This window comes from Schistocerca americana, chromosome 2, assembly GCF_021461395.2.
Source record: "Schistocerca americana isolate TAMUIC-IGC-003095 chromosome 2, iqSchAmer2.1, whole genome shotgun sequence".
NCBI lineage: Eukaryota > Metazoa > Arthropoda > Insecta > Orthoptera > Acrididae > Schistocerca > Schistocerca americana.
In genome coordinates, this window is record NC_060120.1 from 207,993,018 (window position 1) to 208,015,165 (window position 22,148).

Here is a 22,148-nt window from a genome sequence, read left to right on the forward strand (position 1 = left end):
AATAACGACACCTATTGCGATTGTTGGCAACACATGAACAGACATTAAAAATGCACGTTAATTTTCACTACCAGGCCGGTGTGCACGTAATAGGGCTTGAAATGAAATTATGAATTTTTTTGTACTTGATCAGGATTCGGACCCACATTCTTACCTTTAGAGGAGATCTAGAGAAGATTGCAGTCTTGGAAAAAAGGAACGAAATGATTGAACTATTCTGTTCCGAGAGATTCAGATCCTCGAAATCACAGTCCAGCACCAAATTTTTCAACGTCTCTAGTTCAATCGAGTGCCAGTAAAATAAGAGCCCTGTTCCTATAAATGCCTATCGGTTCATCAAAATAAAGCAAAATTTTCTAATGTAAGTAAGTTTACTGGTGACAGTATTTCTGTTTACCATGACTTCCGCCTATGTCATTTCCCAACGTAAAGCGCCTCCACCCAGTTGGTAATGAAGGAACGTGATGCTCAATGCGGATTCCGGATTATAACGTCGTTCTCTTGATGCTACCAGTGGTAAAGTAAATCTGTTTGTTCCTCTTAAAAGTAAAAGCCTGAACCCATGCGTTGCACCTGTCATAGTTCGTTCAGCCAGACCATTGTGGCCACATTTCCCAGCCCCAGCAGTGTGCTGTAACGGATGATGTGATTAGCTTACAAAATTAGTCACTGTGGGAAAAATGCGAGTGTATTGAATGGTTAAGTAGAAGCAAGCTTCTAACGCGGAGATTATGCTATTCTCATGTCAGCCGGATGTAAAGACTCTTCTAGGCATCACAGCCTCGATGTGAAGCCATTTTGAAATTTTCACTAATTCAGCAAATGTCTTAGTTCGAGAAAATCCACTGTGAAGTGTGAAGTTACCGGATAATTCGATTATTACCGTCATTATTACTATCATTTTCTTCATACCGCTGCTGGAACACATGTGTTTGAAGATTATTTAATGGCTTTTGGTCATTATAGAAGTAGTTCCCTGTCTACGGAATCCTTTTCATGTTGATATCAAATATCAGCAATTACTCGTTGATTACATTAAAACTAAATTTATGAAGACGTTACTCGATAGCAAAAACGCGCTGCCTTTCTTCATTTACTTGCACCTAGAAATGGCTGTCGAATACTGCGAAACTAAGAGCCATTACTGCCTTCCGATATACGTCGCTGTCAGTTCTTCCATATGATTTGGTCGATGTGACAAGTTGTATATGACAGAGAGTGTTTCAGAAAATCAATAGTTTTCCTTTGCAATAAACAGAAAGATTTTCATTCTAAGCTAACCAAGTTCAAAATTTTCGCAATATTAGTTCAAATTTAATATTCACTTCTGTAATGTAGGGAAGTATTTCACAGTTGCAAAACCCACATCCGACTCATTGAAGTTACACTTAGTCGCTGACCATAAATTCTAGCTCAGAGTGACACCAGTTTAAGTAACCTAATGTAGCGAAGACTGTTTGCCACTGTTCTTTCTCCACCCGGAAAATATGCAATTCACTGATTGGGCTCAGTATACTGTAACAGTAATTTCTGGGTGTATGCAATGCATACGGATTGTATAAATTAGTGGTGTTCTGGCTTCCAGTTCTGTATACAATATGCCCTATGTAAACAGGCCCTTTATCATTACAGGCCCTGGGCACTGCAAAAAAATGGTACAAAGGGCTCTGAGCATTATGGTACTCAACTTCTGAGGTCATTAGTCCCCTAGAACGTAGAACTAGTTAAACCTTACTAACCTAAGGACATAACACACATCCATGCCCGAGGAAGGATTCGAACCTGCGACCGTAGCGGTCTCGCGGTTCCAGATTGCAGCGCCTAGAGCCGCAAGGCCACTTCAGCCGGCCTGGGCAGTGCAACATCATACTGAGAACAATAATATGCTTATACTGACAACCTCACTGTTCGTTTTAGCTGATTTTGTAATCGTTTAAATAAAACAACATGACCTTGCAGTGGGAGACATTTTTGCCCCTTTTCCTTCTGTGAAATTTGTCAGCCAGCTTTTTACCTTCCAACCAGCGAAATGCGGCAGAGTAAGACCAGTAAACGATTCACAAACCACAATTTAGTGCCGTTAAGACGATTTCTTCAAACATTGTCGTAGCTGATGGAATTTAGTTTTATTCGTTAATCGTCTTATGCAGCAACGTTCATAGATATCTACAATAGGAAAATCTCTTTATTCAGGTACAAAGGTTATTAAACAAAATTCCCACAGCATGTGTCAGGTTGATCTTTTCATCTGATAGCACTGCGTAAGTATTTTGTATAAGAGGTATCACAGGTAGTGTTCTTGTAGCTGTGGGAACCGTTGGTTGAAAATGAGTTTAACACCAATGGATACAGTACTGCTAAATATTCAAAATGATTATCAACCTAAGTCTGAGTTCATCCAAAAACTGAGGCGTATTTATAATATTGAAGCTAGACTGTGTTTCGTTGTCTTCCTTAAGTGGGTATTGGAAGGCATTTACTGACATGTATACAATACTATGAATACTTCGAACGCTGTAGCTACCGTTGCTCTCATAAACTAATTTAGTTTTTTTTTAATTCTTCTGGGTCTTCATTGTGCAATATGAGCTGTAGATACAGCCTTAGACAAAAAACTGACCGCCGAGTTGTTCAGGTAAAGTGGACAATACAGTCGTGCTCCCCTAAGAATTATATGTCCGGCAATATGCTCGATCTGGCAACATTGTAGACTGCGGCACTTCCTGGACGAAGTCTTGACTGCAGTCTGAGTACATCACTCTTGTCTACGACCGCCGTCTTGAGGTAAAACGCGAGACTAGCTACTACGAGGTCTGGCAACCGAAAGTGGACATCAACAAAATTCTTATCGCCCCTTTCCTCTCGGTGCTGAAGCTCTGAGTGTATTTCAAGCGAATCTACAAAATATTTCGGTTTCTGTCACATTGGTAATAACAGTTTGGTTCAACAATATTTTAGCTAGAGATTTCTTGGCCGACCATCTGCCTCTGAAAACCGCATGCGTCCTAGTTCTCTGGGACCTGTTTACTGCCTACTGGCAGGAGCTGAGGCACTGTGCTGCCTCGCCTTCTGCCAACAACGTCTGCTCCACTCCTCACTCTCGACGATGTAAAATGCTTTAATGTTGTTGAGTGGTGACCCATAGAATCTGTCTACGATTTGTGTTTCACACTCGATAGCAGTGGAGACACAAAACCGGTTTTATTTTGTGAGTATTTTATTACACTAGTATGCAATACATCAATGTGGCACAAAATTAATTTCATTGTTTTTGAACCAGCGCACTATAATTAAAGTGTCATATCCTGTTCTTTTTCCTTTCACAGGAGATTCTTCAAATTATTTATTCTTGTCATGGGTCCGCAGCTCGTGGTCGCGCGGTAGCGTTCTCGCTTCCCGCGCCCGGACTCCCGGGTTCGATTCCCGGCGGGGTCAGGGATTTTCTCTGCCTCGTGATGACTGGGTGTTGTGTGATGTCCTTAGGTTAGTTAGGTTTAAGTAGTTCTAAGTTCTAGGGGACTGATGACCATAGCTGTTAAGTCCCATAGTGCTCAGAGCCATTTTTGTCATGGATTCATGCGTGTTAGTCAAGGCACAGAAAGTGAATGCAATGTAATGTGTTTGGTTTCTTTCTTTGATTCCCTATGGTAAATGGATGCGAAACATTGTGTCAATATCTTACAGAAACTGCTCTACAGCTACTCTGGCAAATTGCTTGTTTTGAGGTCCATACATTCATTAATGAAGAAGTGAACGCTGTACAAAAGTGACATTTAAAATATTCACTTGTATTTAAGGTGACAAAATTGCCCATATTTGAAGCTACCTGGAGAAAAAGTAAATTCCTAGAGCCGCTGTTAGCAAAGTCTGCAGAGAGTTGCTAATTGCTACTGTGGAAATTTAGCATAGAAGCCCTATAGTAATAAAGAGATTCATTTCCTTCATACTTATCATCCTGGCAGGTGAGTCTTAAGTGAAGAACAATACGGAAAATCGTATTGTTGACAGTCGATTCGAATTTCTTCAGAGACGCTTGTATTGTGAAGCAGCTTGGCAGTCAGAAAGCCGAGATCTATCACCATTAACATAATTTACTGAGTCGAACTACCAAGAGGACGTGATGGGTAAAGGTATTCTTCTGATTTCGTTACAGCATTTTTTTGGAAATTCGTAGCTCCATAAAACAAATCAGAAAAGATGCTCGCATACGCTCTCCCCTACCATGGTTAGAACTGACGACTCATTGAGCCATTGCAACACCAGACAAAGGCGGTACCACAGGGCTATGGGCACACTGCTGCCAGCACGCCATTCTCATCATGGTATTGGTCGCTCAACCTCATAACGCATCATGAAAGATAATAAAAGTTGTCACTATGTGATGAATAGCACTTCTTTAGCCAAAAAATTGAATTTTTAGTCTCAGTGCATTAGTTTACATGAGGATTATATAACACGAGTCATTCAAATGGAAAGGGAATATCAAGTGAATTTAGTGAGTCAGTTCAGTACCATACGCTGAAGATATTGCACTGTGACAGTGTTGCCAAATGTTTGTGACGATGCTGCCATTTCTCAGCTGTACTAGGAACAGCTCTGTAGTGGTATGCGAGGAGAATCTCATGCTCGTGTCATAGGAGGACACGGAGATGAGGCGTGGGGTTCGGTTAATATGCAGCGTTTTCTCCTACCAGTTATTTGAAACATTCAGGTGTGTAATCTGCCACCATGATTATAGTTTCCCACAAAATATATACAAATGAAACACTTACCTTGTTACTTTGTGACAAAAAATTATTTCAGTACAATAAAAAGTCTCTGGAAATCAACTTTGCCCACCTGTCACGAAAAGTAAGATAACAAATACTTTGCATCTCGAAATCGATTGCGTCTATGTGCAGTCTTGTGAACATACAAATAGAATTTCATGAATTGCACGAGAATGCAGAAAAATTTTGGCGTGAATGGAAGATACAAGAAACACAGTTAATTAATTATTCTGTGCCACGTAATAATCAATTCATCTAAAAATTCAGAAGAGAAGAAACTAAAAATCATGCCCATTAAGACAGAAACTAAAGTACAGATGCAGGCACTGTGCATATCTGCGCTTTTTCATCTTCAGATCTATACAAATAATGTATACTAAGCAGTATATTCATTGCTTTCGTAATGTTTCCCTCTTGTTCAATCTTCTAATGATGAACTGGATTCACACCAATGAGTCTGATTGTTTCTTTCTATACTTCCATCTACTATCTTTGTGTGTTATTGCACGGTGTTCAATAATCAAAATATTATGCCAACTCCCACGAGGTATTAGAACGAGGTCGCAAGAAGACTAACGAATTATAGTCAAAATACACTGAGACGCCAATTAGTCTGTCGTCATGTTGTTAACTCGGCAGAAATAGTTGAGTATTATTGCCTGCATCGCCAGCACCCCGTTGTCTTCTTCTCTTACTGAGATTTTCATATTACCCTGAACACAAGACGCCGAGAGAAATGTGCATATTCTCCGTGACGAAACATACCACATTCCAGTCATTCTGATCCATTCATTACGCGCAGCGGCAGCAGTGATTGTTGACGTGAAAAATGCCGAGTTGCACTATGGTTCTAAACTGTAGGTTCCCCTATTGACTGGCTAGGTAAGTCAACTGAAAGGTCGAAGGAAAGCAATGGCATACAACCTCCAACACGACCGTGCCTATTAAAGTACTGTGGTGTACAAACCAATTTTCCGACTGATGACTGTTTTACTTTACTATGGGTTCCAAAGCTAATGATCTTCGGGTTATTAACACTTTTGTATTTTCATGCTGTAGCTTTGATACCAGTTAACGTAAGTAACCGTCCGAGCACCGTCACCATTCGAGCTGTCAAGGCGGTAGACGACGATGCTGTCGAGCCCAGTTACAATCTTGGTCATGGCTATGTTTCAATCGAATAGCTCTATGTGCCTTTGTGCGTATTTCAAGGTATACTTTTATACACTAGGTACACATCTTGATCGATATCTAATAGAGCTGTATTTAGCAACATGAATCAGATATATTTTCCGAGCAATATACTGGACAACACGTCAGTGCAGCGAGATATCGTTTGTGTGTTGCGCATGATGCAAGAAATATTTGTGTTTTGCTTGCTTCTGCGATAGGTTTCGCCTCACTGAATGCGAGCAAGCTCACGAATAGACTGTCAATAACTGGAATTACGCAATAATATTTTAAAAGTTGTATTTTTGCGTTATGCATCCTGATGAAATTAGCTGTAAATAGATTATATGCCTAGTTCCTTATTACTCGCGCTTCTCAAAGCATTCCTCAGAAAATAAAAAGAAAAATAATAAGAGAGCGAGAGACAGAGAGACGGAGAGAGAAAATATAAATGTATTTCAAATATCTGCTCGATGACGCTATGTTCGTCTCGTGATGTAAAGCAAGGGTAGTTGATAGGTAGTATCTCTTTGTACTAGCGAAATGTATGGATACAGGGTTCTTTCTTTTCTCTCTGCAAACAATCAGAACAGAATTCAGTAACAAAGTGGTTAGAGCACCTACGCCGTGCGACAATTAAACACTCAGCCTTTCTTGGTTACTTTGTTAATCGTTAACTATTGTCTGTAATGCAGTGAACACCCTTGATCACGGATTTGTTATTACTAACATTGTTATTGTTATTCGTCACCTCACAACAGATTTCCTATCACTCACTGCTGCCAAAACACGTAATGAATGGATCAGGATGATTGAAATGTGGGATGTTTCGCCACGGAGAATATACACATTTATCTCGGTGTCTTGTGTTCAGGTTAATATGAAAAGTTCGGTAAGAGAAGACGACAACTGGATGCCAGTAATACAGGCAATAATATCCAACTATATCTGTCGACGTAACACCAAATTGGCGTCTCAGTGCATTTTGATTATAATTCGTTAGCCTTCTTGCGACCTCGTCCTAATACCTCGTGGGAGCAGGCATAATATTTTGCTTTTTGAACACCGAGAAATAACACACAAAGGTAGTAGATAGCGGTGCTATCAGACGAAAAGATCAACCTGACACAAGCTGCGTTTTAGAACCTTTATACTTGGACAAAGACCTATTCCTATTTATGATAGCTGTGAATGTTGCTGCATAAGACCATTTACGAAGAAACTAAATTCCTTCAGCTACGACAATGTTTAAAGAAACCGTCTTAAAGGCACTAAATCGTGGTTTGTGAATCGTTTACTGGCCGTACTCTCATTTCGCTGGTTGGAAAGCAAAAAGCTTGCTGACAAATTTCACAGAAGGAAAAGGGGGAAAAATGTCTCCCACTGCAAGGTCATGTTGTTTTAGTTAAATGATTACAAAATCAGCTAAAAAGAACAGTGAGGTCGTCAGTATAAGCACATTAGTATTTTCAGTATGATGTTGCACTGCCCAGGGCCTGTAATGATAAAGGTCCCGTTTAGGTAAGGCTTATTGTATACAGAAGTGGAAGTCTGAACACCACTAAATTCTACAATCCGTATGCATTGCATACACACAGAAATTACTGTTACAGTGTACTGAGCCCAATCAGTGAATTGCATATTTTCCGGTGAGAGAGAGCACTGGCAAACAGTCTTCGCTACATTAGGTTACTTAAACTAGTGTCACTCTGAGCTAGAATTTATGGTCAGCGACTAAGTGTAACGTCAATGAGTGGGATGTGGGTTTGCAACTGTGAAATACTTTCCTACAATACAGAAGCGAATATTAAGTTTGAACTAATATTGCTTAAATTTTGAACTTGGTTAGCTTAGAATGAAAATCTTTCTGTTTATTGCAAAGGAAAACAACTGATTTTCTAAAACAGTCTCTGTCATATACAACTTGTAACAGGTCACGTCGACCAAATCATATGGAAGAACTGACAGCGACGTATATCGGAAGGCAGTAAGATCCCTTGGATTTAAGTTTCGCAGTATTCGACAGCCATTTCTAGGCGCAAGTAAATGAAGAAAGGCAGCGCGTTTTTGCTATCGAGTAACGTCTTCATAAATTACTTTAGTTTTAATGTAATCTACGAGTAATTGCTGATGTTTGATATTAACATGAAAAGGATTCCGTAGACAGGGAAAGAACCTCTTCTTGGGCGGCTACTTCTATAATGACCAAAAGCCATTAAATTATCTTCAAGCACATGTGTTCCAGCAGCGGTATGAAGAAAATGATAGTAATAATGACGGTAATAATCGAATTATCCGGTAACTTCACACTTCACAGTGGATTTTCTCGAACCAAGAAATTTTCTGAATTAGTGAAAATTTCAAAATGGCTTCACATCGAGGCTATGATCCCTAGAAGAGTCTTTACATCCTGCTGACATGAAAATAGTATAATCTCCGCGTCAGAAGCTTGCTTCTACTTAACCATTCAATACACTCGCATTTTTTCCACAGCGACTAATTTTATAAGCTAATCACATCATCCGTTACAGCACACTGCTGGGGCTGGGCAATGTGGCCACAATGGTCTGGCTGAACGAACTATGACAGGTGCAACGCATGGGTTCAGGCATTTACTTTTAAGAGGAACAAACAGATTTACTTTACCACTGGTAGCATCAAGAGAACGACGTTATAATCCGGAATCCGCATTAAACATCACGTTCCTTCATTACCAAGTGGTTGGAGGCGCTTTACGTTGGGAAATGACATAGGCGGAAGTCATGGTAAACAGAAATACTGTCACCAGTAAACTTACCTACATTAGAAAATTTTGCTTTATTTGCTGAACCGATAGGCATTTATAGGAACAGGGCTCTTATTTTACTGGCACTCGATTGAACTAGAGACGTTGAAAAATTTGGTGCTGGACTGTGATTCGAATTCGTATCTCCTCTTTCGAGGATCTGAATCTCTCGGAACAGAATAGTTCAATCATTTCGTTCCTTTTCCCAAGACTGCAATCTTCTCTAGATCTCCTCCAAAGGTAAGAATGTGGGTCCGAATCCTGATGAAGTACAAAAAAATTCATAATTTCATTTCAAGCCCTATTACGTACACACCGGCCTGGTAGTGAAAATTAACGTTCATTATTAATGTCTGTTCATGTGTTGCCAATAATCGCATTAGGTGTCGTTATTTCTGGTCAAACACGCACACATCTTACTGTTGGTGACTAAGCAATTGATACTTAAGTTGTATTCGTGAATTATAAAGAAGGACGGTATGTGTGGGGTTCGATTGTGGCTCAGGCACAAAAATTTGAATCCTTATTTTAGATTCAAACACGTAGCAGATGGTAAGAGAAAGCCCAGGAAAGTCGTTGCACGTGAAAATCGCAACTAATCTCGTCCTTTAAATAGCGGTTTATGAGTTCTAGCCACTATTGGCCTTGTAAAAGGGAGCGTAAACACATGCATCTTCCATAGCCCTATGATAACGTGCTGAGCTGTAAAAAAGCGGCTGTTATTGTTTGCGGTTTCAGTCTCTTGACTCTAACGTTTTTATCCCTTCTGTGAAAGAGCTACAAGCAGTCAGATCAAACATCGATAAGGAAATCGCAAGGAAATACTTTCTGCTCATAGTACAATGGTGAAAAACGTACAATGCTGCACAACAGGTAACGCCACTTTCCGTCGCTGGCAAGCAAATTTTGGGTTTCTAGGAATACATAACTTTATTTATGAAATACCACATTTGCATACCACTTGAGTATGACACAGCATACCAATCAAACACAAACCCAATCGAAATCTAAGTGAATAGTATTTTACTAATTCGTGCAGATAAAGACACCCTTGTGTATAGATACTCAGTTTTATTGAAACTGAGTTTCGTTGTAAGGTTATCATGGGTAGTTTTATTTCATTTCTCCTATACCTATACCTCTGGTCTGGGTTCGATTCCATCTTCTGCTTATGGGTTTTGATAAGTAGAGACAGATTGTGTTGTCTTCTGGCTACGCCAAGTGAAGAAGGTATAATGGCATTGTGGTCTGCAATTCACGTTAAACATGATATTCCTTCTCTACCAAGTAGACGTTAGATTGAACCACAATAAAGTCAGGAGTAGCGTCATGTAGAAACTCTATCAGCAGTAATCTTTCTTATACTAATTATTTATTTCTAATGACGGAACAAACGCCATGTAGGATTACAGGACACTTATTTCATATTTTATTTGAGCTTTTGTATGTCGATAAAATTGGTTCTGACTGGGGATGCAATTCAGACCGCCCTTAACTCGGAATTTGATCCCTTCATGTCAAAACAGATCGACTACAGTTTGTTGTTTGTTCAAAACAGCAGATTCCTCTGCTGTTGCTGCTGTTGTAAAAAACCCATATTTAACGTTCGTTTTCTGTAGAATATAACAGCGATAGGTGCCAGGTTGGTTTCCTGGGAAGAAAAAAATTAATGTTTCGTCTAGTCATTTCAATTAAAATATCTAGCTACTGCCGAGAAAATCCGATATGTCACAGTTGATTGTGCTTCGATAACAATCCGATTAGGTTCTAGGTTCGAATCCCTATCCCACACAAAGCTTTACCTCACGGCATTTCAAGTAAGTTACTTGTGAAGAAGCAATATTTAACATCTCTCGTAGTTCGTTAAAAAGGAAAATAGATGATGAGTAGGAATTCGCGTCCGTTAAAAATGTTTACGTTATGTAATTTAAAGTTGATATTTGCTAACTGATACTATCTAAAATCAAGGTATATCGCTCTCTGTATGCCTAGTCAGGAATGACTGTTAGTTTCCGTCAGTCACGAAGTCTTTGTTTAGTTTGCATGACCTGGGTTTGAATCCATATGCAGAACGAGACGGTTCGTCCTGTCATTTGAAGTTCATACATTTTCTCAACTAGCTGCTCGTGAATAACTTAAATCTTTGTTGTCATTTTGTGTTAAACAATAAGTACGGTATGTTACTTTGAAGAGGAAATCATGAATAGGACGAACTTACTACGTGCTTTACCTATCTGAAGTAATAATGAGAGTGGTAGCATTTCAGGTATGTCATTTATTGTAATAAATATGAGCTTACAGGCCTTAAGGACAGTCTTATCTGTGATAAAGGGTTCAATGACATTTGTAGTATCTTGGTTTCACTTTACATCTTGAGTTATTGCGATACAGAGCAGTGTTTTCTAGTGGTGATTTGTTGGAACCATTTTCAATAGTCAAACGACTGTACCGAGGAATGATTAGAGGACCTGCTAGACTGCTGCGTTATGTGGGTTGCATGCGAATAAGGCGAAATGCAATTCAGGTCGTTCGGATACTTGTGAGCACAACTGTACATGATGGTATAAATACTGAAATCAATTGTAAAATAATTAATTTGTGTTTAAAGTGGAACATGTTCCACTATTATTTTCAATGTGTAGTCCATCAGCGCCATCTGTGAATGAAGTTATAAACTGCTTATATCAGCACGAGAGAATGTTTTACGTAAGTCATGCTGACGTAAATTCACTAAACGCTTGACCTCGTTTGCACTGACGTAAATTACTGCTCTACGTCAGTATTACCTTTATCTATAGGCCACACGTTGCGGAATAATATACGAGTTGAAAGCTCCCAGTGACAACTGAAGGAGGCTTGGCCTGCAGCCAGTGCTGTCCATCGATCTCACGCAAATATTAACCGATTTTGGAAATTCAAAATGCTAAAATCATCGACATAAGAAGAACTATTCAGAAAAAAATACAATGAATAATCATTTTCTAATTAACATTATTCAGTTTTTATTATCTCTATCGTTCTGAAAATATTTCAAAGTGAAATGAAAACATGATGTAAAGATTTCTTAAACTTTCTCTAATCTTTTATTCATTTATATAGTTGAAAACGTTCAGTAAGTGTATCTGTAGAAATTTTTCACTAAACGTTCCAAGCAAACTTTCATACTCGTTTTCTGTGAACTTACAATATTCTTTCTATGAATGATGTTAATCGCATAGATAGGACAGTTTCTTATGAAGTTATATGGAGAAATGTCAGTGTCCGATTTGAGTAGTGTAAGTGGTTTAAAATCGAGAAATGGAATGTATACTTTGAGAAAACTATTTGGTTGATTAGTATTGCACATTCCCTGTGGGAAAATTAGGTTTCTTCATTTTTTCTGTAGGGTAGGTTAACGTGGTCGAATAATGAAGAGTCAAGTAACTGATTATTTTTACGATTTGTCTGTAATGTAACAAATGCGAAATAAGTTATATCACATTCTCCAGAGTTCTAGTAACTAGTGATATCTAGTTCGAAATTTTTCTTACATCTCAATCCTGCAACTGCTACAAGTTTTATTTCATGAAAAGATATCCGAACTCATGGATTTTCCAGAATATTTTTTCATTGTTCTAACTTGTGAGTTGGTTCATATTTAACAATTACTACACAAATTTCCATCGATTCTATTAGAATTTTTCCTTCCTTAGGAAGTGTATCTTTAGTTTCAACTCCAGCATCATTATAATCAGGCCATCTAAGAATTTCATCTTCAGAACTACAAGACCTAGTAAAAATTACAGTTAAATCTCCTTCCCACCTAATTTTTTATAATCTATAAAAAATCCACCAAGAATTAGTAATGAATAAAGTACTTCATTTTTCATACTCTTTATTTTTCCGTTATTAGTTTATCCTTATAAGCTTATTTTATCATAACACATGAAGTCAAATATAACAATGCTGCTGATGAAATAAAAGGATGTTTGATTGTAGATAAAATATCATTTCCTTTCTTTATGCTCACAAAATCAAACAGTTTTGCCACATACTTATCGATTAATTTTTTATTGGATTTTCCATCACATGTTGGATTATCTGATTCTGATCTATCTGGGTTAGCTAAAACAATTCTTAAGTTCATGTATAACTGTGCATAATTTGAATGAAGTCATGAACATATATTTCAATCTCTGTATCCTAGTTGGGTGCATTTAAATTATGTTTACTTTTCTCATTCGCAGTGAATGAGTAGAACTGATAATCGATTTTGTTCATGATTTATTAAGGATAAAATTTATTAAAACATTTTAAGAACAACTGTTGCACAAGCACAATTAACATCAATCAAATTGTCATTTTCATCACTTACAGTAATTTCAAATCTTGAATGGTATCTAGAACAGGAAGATTTACAGGATAATATGGTTCATAAATTATTGGTCTTCCAAAGTAAGCATTTGGTTTAAATGAAGCAATAATATTGGTTTCTCTGCGAAAACGATCAGTATGTTTAACAAACATTCCATCAACCAAATTAAAATTTATATCAATTAATTCGAATGGAATAATTTTAGGAATATCTTTAGCAACAGTCTTTTTATTAGCTTCAATAATTTGATTATTAAATTCTAGCTCTCTTCCAATATTATCTTCTTTTATATCCATTCATAATTTTACATTACTCTCAGTAACAGTTCTATTTAAAATTTCATCTGGCTTAATATGAATATTTGGATATTTCGAATGAAGAAATTTTTCTAACTTTTTTAACTATTCTCATCTATTGGAAGTTGCTTCTGTGTGGCAAAATAATTCATTATTTTTCGATGTAATATTGTAGTTAAAAATGTTGAGTAAAGGCCAATTAGTGAAATATTGTTGTAAGTAATGGTTAATCTTTTTTCAAAAATAGATGACTCACTGCACAATTGAAATAAGTATTTCATTTACATTAATAAAAAATGTATTTAAACAAATGAGATGCAGTCAAGACTGTTTTAGCGGTCGCACAGATTGGGAAACAAAAATAAGAATTCCGGAACAGAAATTAAAAAATAAACATGGTTTAGTTTTACGAAAATTCAATTAGATATATAATCATAGGACCAATAGTCCCACAATTTTTCAATGTGGCTGTTCAACACGTAATCCAACACATTTTTTTCTCAGTCACTTTTGGTGGAAAGAAATGTGGAATTTGTTGTGGGACTTCATGAAATATTCTCGCCCATCGGTGGCGGCGCTATGTACAGTCTTCAAAATGGCGTCTGTAACAGAGGTGTGTTCCCAGCAGAGAGTTTCTTTTGGTGGAAGACCAGAGCATGGCAGACACTCATAGACACTTGTAGAATGTCTACTTAATCCTGCCAGTGAACAAACGCACAGTCAGTCACTGGGCAAGGCATCCATCATTATCGAAATATGGTCACGTATATCTGTCTGATCTAACGCATGCCAGCAGCCTGCACGCAGCTGTTACTTCTGCGGTGTTGAAACATGCGAACACTCACGCTCGAGGTGATCGACGGCTCACAAGCAAACACCTCGCTGGACAACTGGGCGTCTCTGTCGGAAGTGCTGACACACTTGTCTACCTGTTGAGGTATTAATCAACCCTACAGCCCGAATCTCGCACTTTCCCTTTGTTTTTTCCAATGAAACATGTACTCTGCAGGAACCAGTACATGGTTGATACGGAGGTTATTGATGCAGCAAGACGTTGGCTCTGAAAACAACGAATACAGACCTCCCAGTAAGGTGACGTAAAGCCACTGTACTGAATGAGATTACGCTGAAAATAGGGTTTTGTTGCCTAAAGAGAGAGGAATAATACGGTATATTGAAATCCTGAATAAAATAACATGTTTTCAGAAAAAAAGTGATGCAATACTTATTGAACGGCTCTTGTATAAGTAACCGTCTTCCATTTCAAAATTTCCCGAACAATTTAACTTAGGTCGGCTGTGACTGCTCCACCATCGCCAATATCATGCTGGTAGCGGAAACTGGAGCTATTATTCTGCATTTTCCGTTAGGTAGTTGAATCAGTAGTATGAGTGTGGCATCTGTCATCAGCCAGCCAGTGGGTGGGGTTTGGTGCTCATCACTCCAACCCTCTGGCGGTGTCGGTATACCCTGCTACTTCGGCCTTTCCGACATGCAGAGGCCATCCACAGCGTGGTATTTATGTAAATAAAAGCATAAAAACTCCTATCCTATCCCAGAAGTGGCGTCAGTTGATTAATAACATTACACATGGACTTAAATGTAGGGCAACTGAAGTGTAATATCATAGGAGTGGGAGAAACCAAGGATTTTTTTCATTTCCCGCCAATTTCAAGCTAAGAAATGTGACCCAGCAAGTGTGTTCGTATTCCCAGGTCCATCATCTTCGATTGCCATCTTGGATTCTGATGTCATAGACCTGTCAATTGGCATATATGAGGTAAAAGGGATGGTGGTGGAGTAGGTGGAGGTGTAGGGATAGGGGAATACCTGGCAAAAGAGCACACTGTCATAAGGGAGGGAAATCTGGCAACAATGCAGGTTGTGCTCGAACTGGCACAAGTTATACTACTGATGGGTCACACAATAGTTTCGTAAACAGACTTCTCTGTAGACTGGTTGCATTTTCCTATTACCCTATCAATGAACTGAATTCCGCCATCTAGTTTACAAATGACTGACCTATGCAGTCATACCATTTCGTGCTCCTTGAAGTTGTGATACCCACATATTCGTGCAAGAACATTACAGTTGGGACTCATTGATACTGCAATCGTAAGATAACACGTTTTTCAATTCGTGAGGTGCACTGTTTTACATCTCTGAACTTTTGAAACAAGTTCTCAATATTAATTCTTAAAAAGATGTGGCTGATATCTGTAATCCTTTCTGTGATAGTATTTTGTTACGGGGTACTGCAACAGCTGCATAACTTCTGAAGTTACTATTAGATTTTTCTGCCAGGTAGTTACTTTAAAATATGAACAGCTAGGTCTTGTCCCTGGTTCACAGCTCTATTTATTTCTTAATCTGTTGATGATCATCCGTCCCAGGTAGCACGTGCGTCGTCCCTACCTACAAATCTTCATTCCAGTCACAAATATTGCATGATATCCCAAGCGATCGTACTTTCGATAATAAGCGGACTTATGGGACTACATGACACATACATATACGTGGCTGGAACGCCCGTGTACTAGTCATCTGATTATGTGTGATGCTCGTATTCGAAGCGATTTACTTTTGTGTTTGTGTTCCTGCACCATAAAAGCTCAGAAAACCATAATATATCCTCTTAAAGAACTCCACATGCCGAATATTTCATTATAATTGTATCAGTAGCATATAAAATTAACAGAGATTCATTGAGGCGAAGAAAATGGTAACGGATAAATCTTAGAAAGCTTGTTAACGAAACGTTATAAAATAACAATCAAGGAGTCAGATGCATGAGTTACAAGAAGTCTGTGCTAGCAGAAAGAGGACGTAATTTACCATTGGAATGATACGCCTCTTGGTTTCCTAGCAGTAATTTTAGGCAGTTTTAATAATTTAGTGAGACTGTGCAGTCATTCTAATTATATTTGTTATCGTTTATGGGAGAACTTTCGTGTAAACTGGTGTCTATCTCGGATTCGCCGCCAACCCGCAACGCATCTCTGTTCAGCGTGTTATCGTCAGTCCAACACCTGCGGTCATGCTGGTTCCCGCCTATCTTGCTCAATCCACAGAGGGTCTCCCGGTAAGCAGCTAGAGGGCGCAGAACAGGCGTCACTCCAGACACGTATCTGTTGCTGCATTCCCTGCAGCTTCACTAGCCAATAGGGAAATTATAACCTTCCGCCGCGCGAGTATTTCTCCCAGCACGGAGCCGGCTAGAGCCAGTTCTGTCTTCGCCAGCCAGCGACTAAAGTACACCACTATTTGGATACAGCCTCAGATGGGACGTCACCCGCGACCTGCGCTCTGAGCCTTTGTGTTCCGCGCCGTTGACAAGTCGTACTGCCCGTGAGATACAACTTCGCATACGCACTTTGTTTTCTAAGACAGACTTTTCATTGCTCACGAGAACGTAATCTAAGCTCTCAAGAATCTATACCGGTTTCGTTTAAGAACAGTTATTTGAGATGAAACTTTCCTTCACAATACTAGGAAGAATCGCTGGAAAACGTTTATTTTCTTCTGTTGCGCTGCTTCAGAAACAGTGACTGTTTGTGTTCGAAGTTTACTTGTTCAAATAAAGAAAGTTAAATTATGTCTACTTGTGATAGTGTGTAAATATCCAGAGCGAGAAACACTTCATTCACATCTTATTGTAACATCTTGAATTAATCAGCGCAAAAGCGCGCATTAGAATTTAGCTGACCTTAGTGATATACAGGGGGGGGGGGGGGGGGCAATTATTGAACTACATGAAATAAAATCGTCATAGCTTCTCTGAATGGTTTGCGTTAGGAAGTTGAAACTGCACTGTTGCTGCACTGTTGGCTGCGTAGCATGATGGGAATTAGCATGCGCATTGTTGTTTGTCTTAGCAACGAAGCCCACCTTCATTTGGATGGGTTCGTCAGTAACCAAAATAAACGCGTTTGGGGGACTGATAATCCGCATTTCGCGATCGAGAAGTCTCTTCACTCTCAGCACGTGACTCTGTGGTGGACAATGTCCAGTCACGGATTGTCGGTTCGATATTCGTTGATGGTTGATGCCACGGTGACTACCGAACGGCACGTGACAGCTTTGGAAGATGATTCCATCTCCATTATACAAAGTGACCCTCATTTCGACAAGATATGGTTCGTGAGAGACGGAGCTCGACCCCATCGAAACAAGAGAGTGTTTGATGTTCTGGAAGAGCACTTTGGGGACACACATTATGGCTCACAGGTACTCAGAAGCCACTGCATGGGCCTCAACTGGCCGCCATATCCTCTGGATCGGAACACATGCGACATCTTTTTGTGGGGCTATATTAATGACACGTTTGCAGCAATAACCCCAAAACCACCTCTGAGCTGCAAACAGCCATTCAGGAGGTCATCGACAGCACCGCTGTTCCGACACTTCAGCGGGTCATGCAGAATTTCCTTATTCGTCTGCGCCACACCATCGCCAATGACGGCTGCAATATCGAACATGTCGTAATCTAAATCCGAATTTTTGTAGTGATGTTCATATGTTGAATAAATTGTGTGCACGCCGTAGTTTGTACCTAATTTACGTTTTATTCAAATAGTTCAATAATTCTCACCCTGTAGAAATCATAATGATATACTAGTGCAGATTCGGCTGCTAAGAACTGGTTATTTGGAAAGTCTCGCCAGAGTGTGTCTAAAGCCCCTTTTACGTGAACGATTTTGTTGTCTCCATTGACTACTCGTGACAAGTGAGTCTACTGCAGGACCTCTGGCGTTGTACTAATGTAACAAGTCTCGTCCGTCACGAGTGGTTGCTCTTGAAGACACCTCAGCGCCAAAAGTGCTTGCGTTGTGAGAGCTGTCTGCTCAGCAGTTTGGCTCTCGAAGTGAGGTTATGAAGAGCAATCCGTTTTACTAAAAGAAAATCTACATATTGTAATAGAACTGAGAAAAAGCAATGATGATAAAGTTTATTATTAATGATCAAGGCGAAATTCATAGCAGATGTTCTGGGCAAAGGACGTACGCTGAATTCTCCACTCTCTGGAGAAATGAAAGAATAGGCAAATTGTCACCCAAGCACTTCGAAACATCTGCATTTATTTTCTCGAAAAATATACGCAACAACAAATGCTGTGCATCGCCCTTTTATTTGGAAATTCACGGGACAGAAAACAAAAATTGGCTTGAAGAATGCGATTGTTTTCATTTGGGATGTGTTCAGATCACCAAATCAAACACACAGACATTTATGTAAGGACAAAATCCTCTGCTTCCCACTGGAGGTTTTTCACAGCATTCCTGGGCCGACGTTAATATGTTCAGACTTGAAACCTTCGCTTATGCGTCTTCGATGAGATTATCAAGCCTGCTCTGGTCCAGTTTGTCCCACTCTCCAGTGACGATTCTGCGTAAGTCGCAGACTATATGGTCGATGTGCGACTGGTTTCACAGTATCGAAGATGAACAGGTGCTCAAAGCTCATAAAGCATGAATTTTACATTCATTGCTTACTGGGCATTGTTGCTTCGAATGATCGCTCCTGTCATATTCCTCAATACTGATCACTGCTCCCGGGATACCCGCTAGGTTTGTGGCTTGAGTTCAGTCGAGAATCGTATTTCCGAGGATGTGCTGAACTTGAATGACTCCGAACTTTTTTAATTCGAAAACTCGCAAAACTTTTTAAATAAAACAAACTTTATTAATATCCACTTCATTATTTTTCATGTCTATAGACTTATTTCTCAACGCAGTCACCTTGGTGACGAAGGCATTCCCCCAACGAGAGGCCAGTTTGTTGATCAGTCATTGTAGACTACTTGACTTTCCCACGGAACGAAAACCTTACCTCTAATTACACTGCTTCATCGCTATCAAAGCGAAGTCTTCTAAGCTGTTCTTTAAGCTTTGGAAAGAGATTGTGCTCTGTCACTCACAATGAGGTTGTTGTTATTGTGGCCTTCTGTCCGAAGACTGGTTTGATGCAGCTCTCCATGCTATTCTATACTGTGCAAGTCTCTTCATAACCAAATAAATACTGCAGGCTGCATGGTTCTGAATCTACTTACTGTATTCACCTCTTGGTCTCCTTCGACGATTTTTACTCGCTTCATTACGAGCACGAACAGCCCCGCGTCGGACATTAGTGATGTCGATACAATCATCACCATACATAGCTTTCATTCTTCTATGGATTTCAATTGGATGCACGTTGTCTGCGGTTAGACACTCCATTACAACACACTGTTTCTTACGCACCGACATAGTTGCGGTACATACCGCTATTTTACACGCTACAATTCGAAACCATCTTACGTCAGTCGACTGAGAAATAAGCCAGACCTTTAGTACCTCTACCAGTATAGAGCACAGAATTAAAAATTCGGAGGCATTACTTTTCTAAAAGCCCTCGTATCTGTCGAACAGTGACTTACTTGACGCATCAGCGCTCACAAGTTAGATATTTTACATTGTTACCTACGTTGTATGGAGGTACACGAAACGATCTATGGACTTTCACATTTCCTTTTAAGCACATCTGGTGCACGATTTTGCTTTAAATACCAGTTGAAGCTGACAAAAGGCACCAGGAAAAAGTGTTTATGGGATCTGCCGAAATAAATTTTTAAATTTATTGCAAACTCTTTGCATTGGCCACAAAATTTATTGTAACTTATTTGTTTGTACAGTTTGAGGGAACTGCGTTCATTTGAATTATCAATTGAACAAGAACCGGCTGATGCAATCAGACACCTAGACAACGTAGAGCCATAGACAGTAGTGTGATTGCATTCCAGTTCAGCCATATTCCAAGGGATAGTGCAGTATAATTTATTGTTATCAGCTTGGCCGGTAATACCGCATCTTCCGGTTCTTATCGTACATGAAACTCGGCAAGACTGAGTGCTCGGATGCCTCTCTCTGCGCTATGATTAGCCCTGCTCATTAACCACGGGACACCAGAAGACTCCTGTTGATGATCGCAGCAGGGGGTCGAAACGTCGAGTACTCGAGAACGTTGTACAACTCTGAGAATCTTAAAGTCAATCGCAATGGGTACGACAGTCCTCAGATTTATAAAAGAAAATTCTCCGTGGCTAGTAACTTTAGTTTCGTTTGAGGAAAAGGCAGAATGCAGTGGTGGCCAACATGGTCCCTCCCACCCACAAGTGGTCGTTTCAGCTTTCGTGGTGGGCGGTAGCCGGTAGGGATTTTGAAAATACTTTTATTAGGCTTTGAAGAAAAATTTGGAAAATAAGGGACTGACTATTGTATGTTTTAACTTGATGTACCTTGGCTTTGTAAATTTTGTAAAGTAAACTTATCCCTACTTCATAAATCATATTAACTGTGTAATCGGTGGACGGTTAGAAAATTTTACACCTAACACAGAAACAAAAGTGGGTGGCAGGCTAAACAAGTTGACTTCTCCTGAGGTAGGGCATTTTTAGAATTATTAAACATAATTTCCCAAGTATTTCTAAGATTTAGGAGAATATCGGGTAGACCTAAGGGTTACCTGCATGTACCGCGCCCAACGCGAGTCTTTCGCCATTTCTTCAAACGCTGTGTAAAACACCATGTTAGCTATTATGCTGAAGACAGCCTCTCCTCCAGGCACCAACAGCTTGTGAATGTTCTGGACAGCGCGCCTGTGAAAATATTAATGTATTATGTGGCGTTGCCCCAGTGGAGGATACATAAGACTTTCTGAATTTTTGTAAGAATCAAATGAACGAGTTACAACAAAACTATTTTGTGGTGAAAATTTACGACAATAATACTAAAAACCCACACAAAATAAGGTGATTTTAATTTCACATTATGCAAACGAAGTTAAATTAACAGGCTTGAACTTGCTGTTCACAACGCCGAACACATTATGAGAACGATAACATTGTAAATGTGAGAACAAAAATGAAATTACATGTAACGGTATATTCAGTGTCGTTATAGGTCTTCAATGTAACCATTCCTTGCTCTTTGTTGATACCTTGTGCTATTTGAAAACCAGCAGAATGGCACTTCATTAATTCCAAAAAAAAAGAATTACTGACTACAGCTTTTTTGTTCCTGTGGCTTCAAATGTTGTTAAATTATAGACTAATTGTAAAATTACTAATTTTTAGGGGCAAAGAACAGTTTTTCTAAAAATTTAAGATGTCTATCCTCCAACCGATTAATGAAAGAGTTTTTAAATTTATCATACGAATATACCATTGTTGTACATAGCCCGGTATTAAAGCCACATGTTCTTCTAATGGACTCTTAGGGACAGGGAAGGACCCTGCTCCGGAATTTTGCAGCTAATGCGCTATCGATAGCATTTTTTTTTTTACTGTCACTGCATCCCATTGTGATTTCTTTGACATTCTCATTCTGGCACGATGAAAGGGATACGTTTTCACGTCCAACAACTTTCCTAATATTACTTCATAACGATCATGTTGTCTTCATTTTCTTCTGCTATATCACACAGCTCGAATAGATGCCGATACTGTGGACGGCGGGGGGAGGTGGGGGAGAAGCCACAACGGCATATGTTGTTTTATTTTTAATGAAACCAGCAGCTTCTCCCCTGTACCCATCTATAGTGTCCTTTCCTTCTTTTTCCGTTGAGTTGAAAGCGTGAATGAGATTTTTTTCATGTCTCGTAGAGACCAAAGGACTTTATTTCCTCCAAAGTAGTTTTGCAGCTTCTAGATCTACACTACTCTCCCCGTAGTCTCTCGTTCAAAGATACCTTACAGAACAACCTGTAGCGAATGATGAACTTTTGTGGCTCTTTCTACA

At 39.3% G+C, this 22,148-nt stretch overlaps 1 protein-coding gene across 1 annotated transcript in view; it reads right to left on the reverse strand.

Moving 5' to 3' along the window:
- The window catches only part of LOC124593895 (juvenile hormone acid O-methyltransferase-like), a 190,209-nt gene extending 169,219 nt beyond the window's left edge, over positions 1 to 20,990 (reverse strand). Inside the window, exon 1 of the mRNA XM_047132242.1 lies at positions 20,875 to 20,990. Within this exon, the coding sequence (XP_046988198.1) occupies positions 20,875 to 20,937 (63 nt within the window). The 5' untranslated portion in view covers positions 20,938 to 20,990. The remainder of the gene's footprint in view (positions 1 to 20,874) is intronic.
- Positions 20,991 to 22,148: the final 1,158 nt, after the last annotated feature.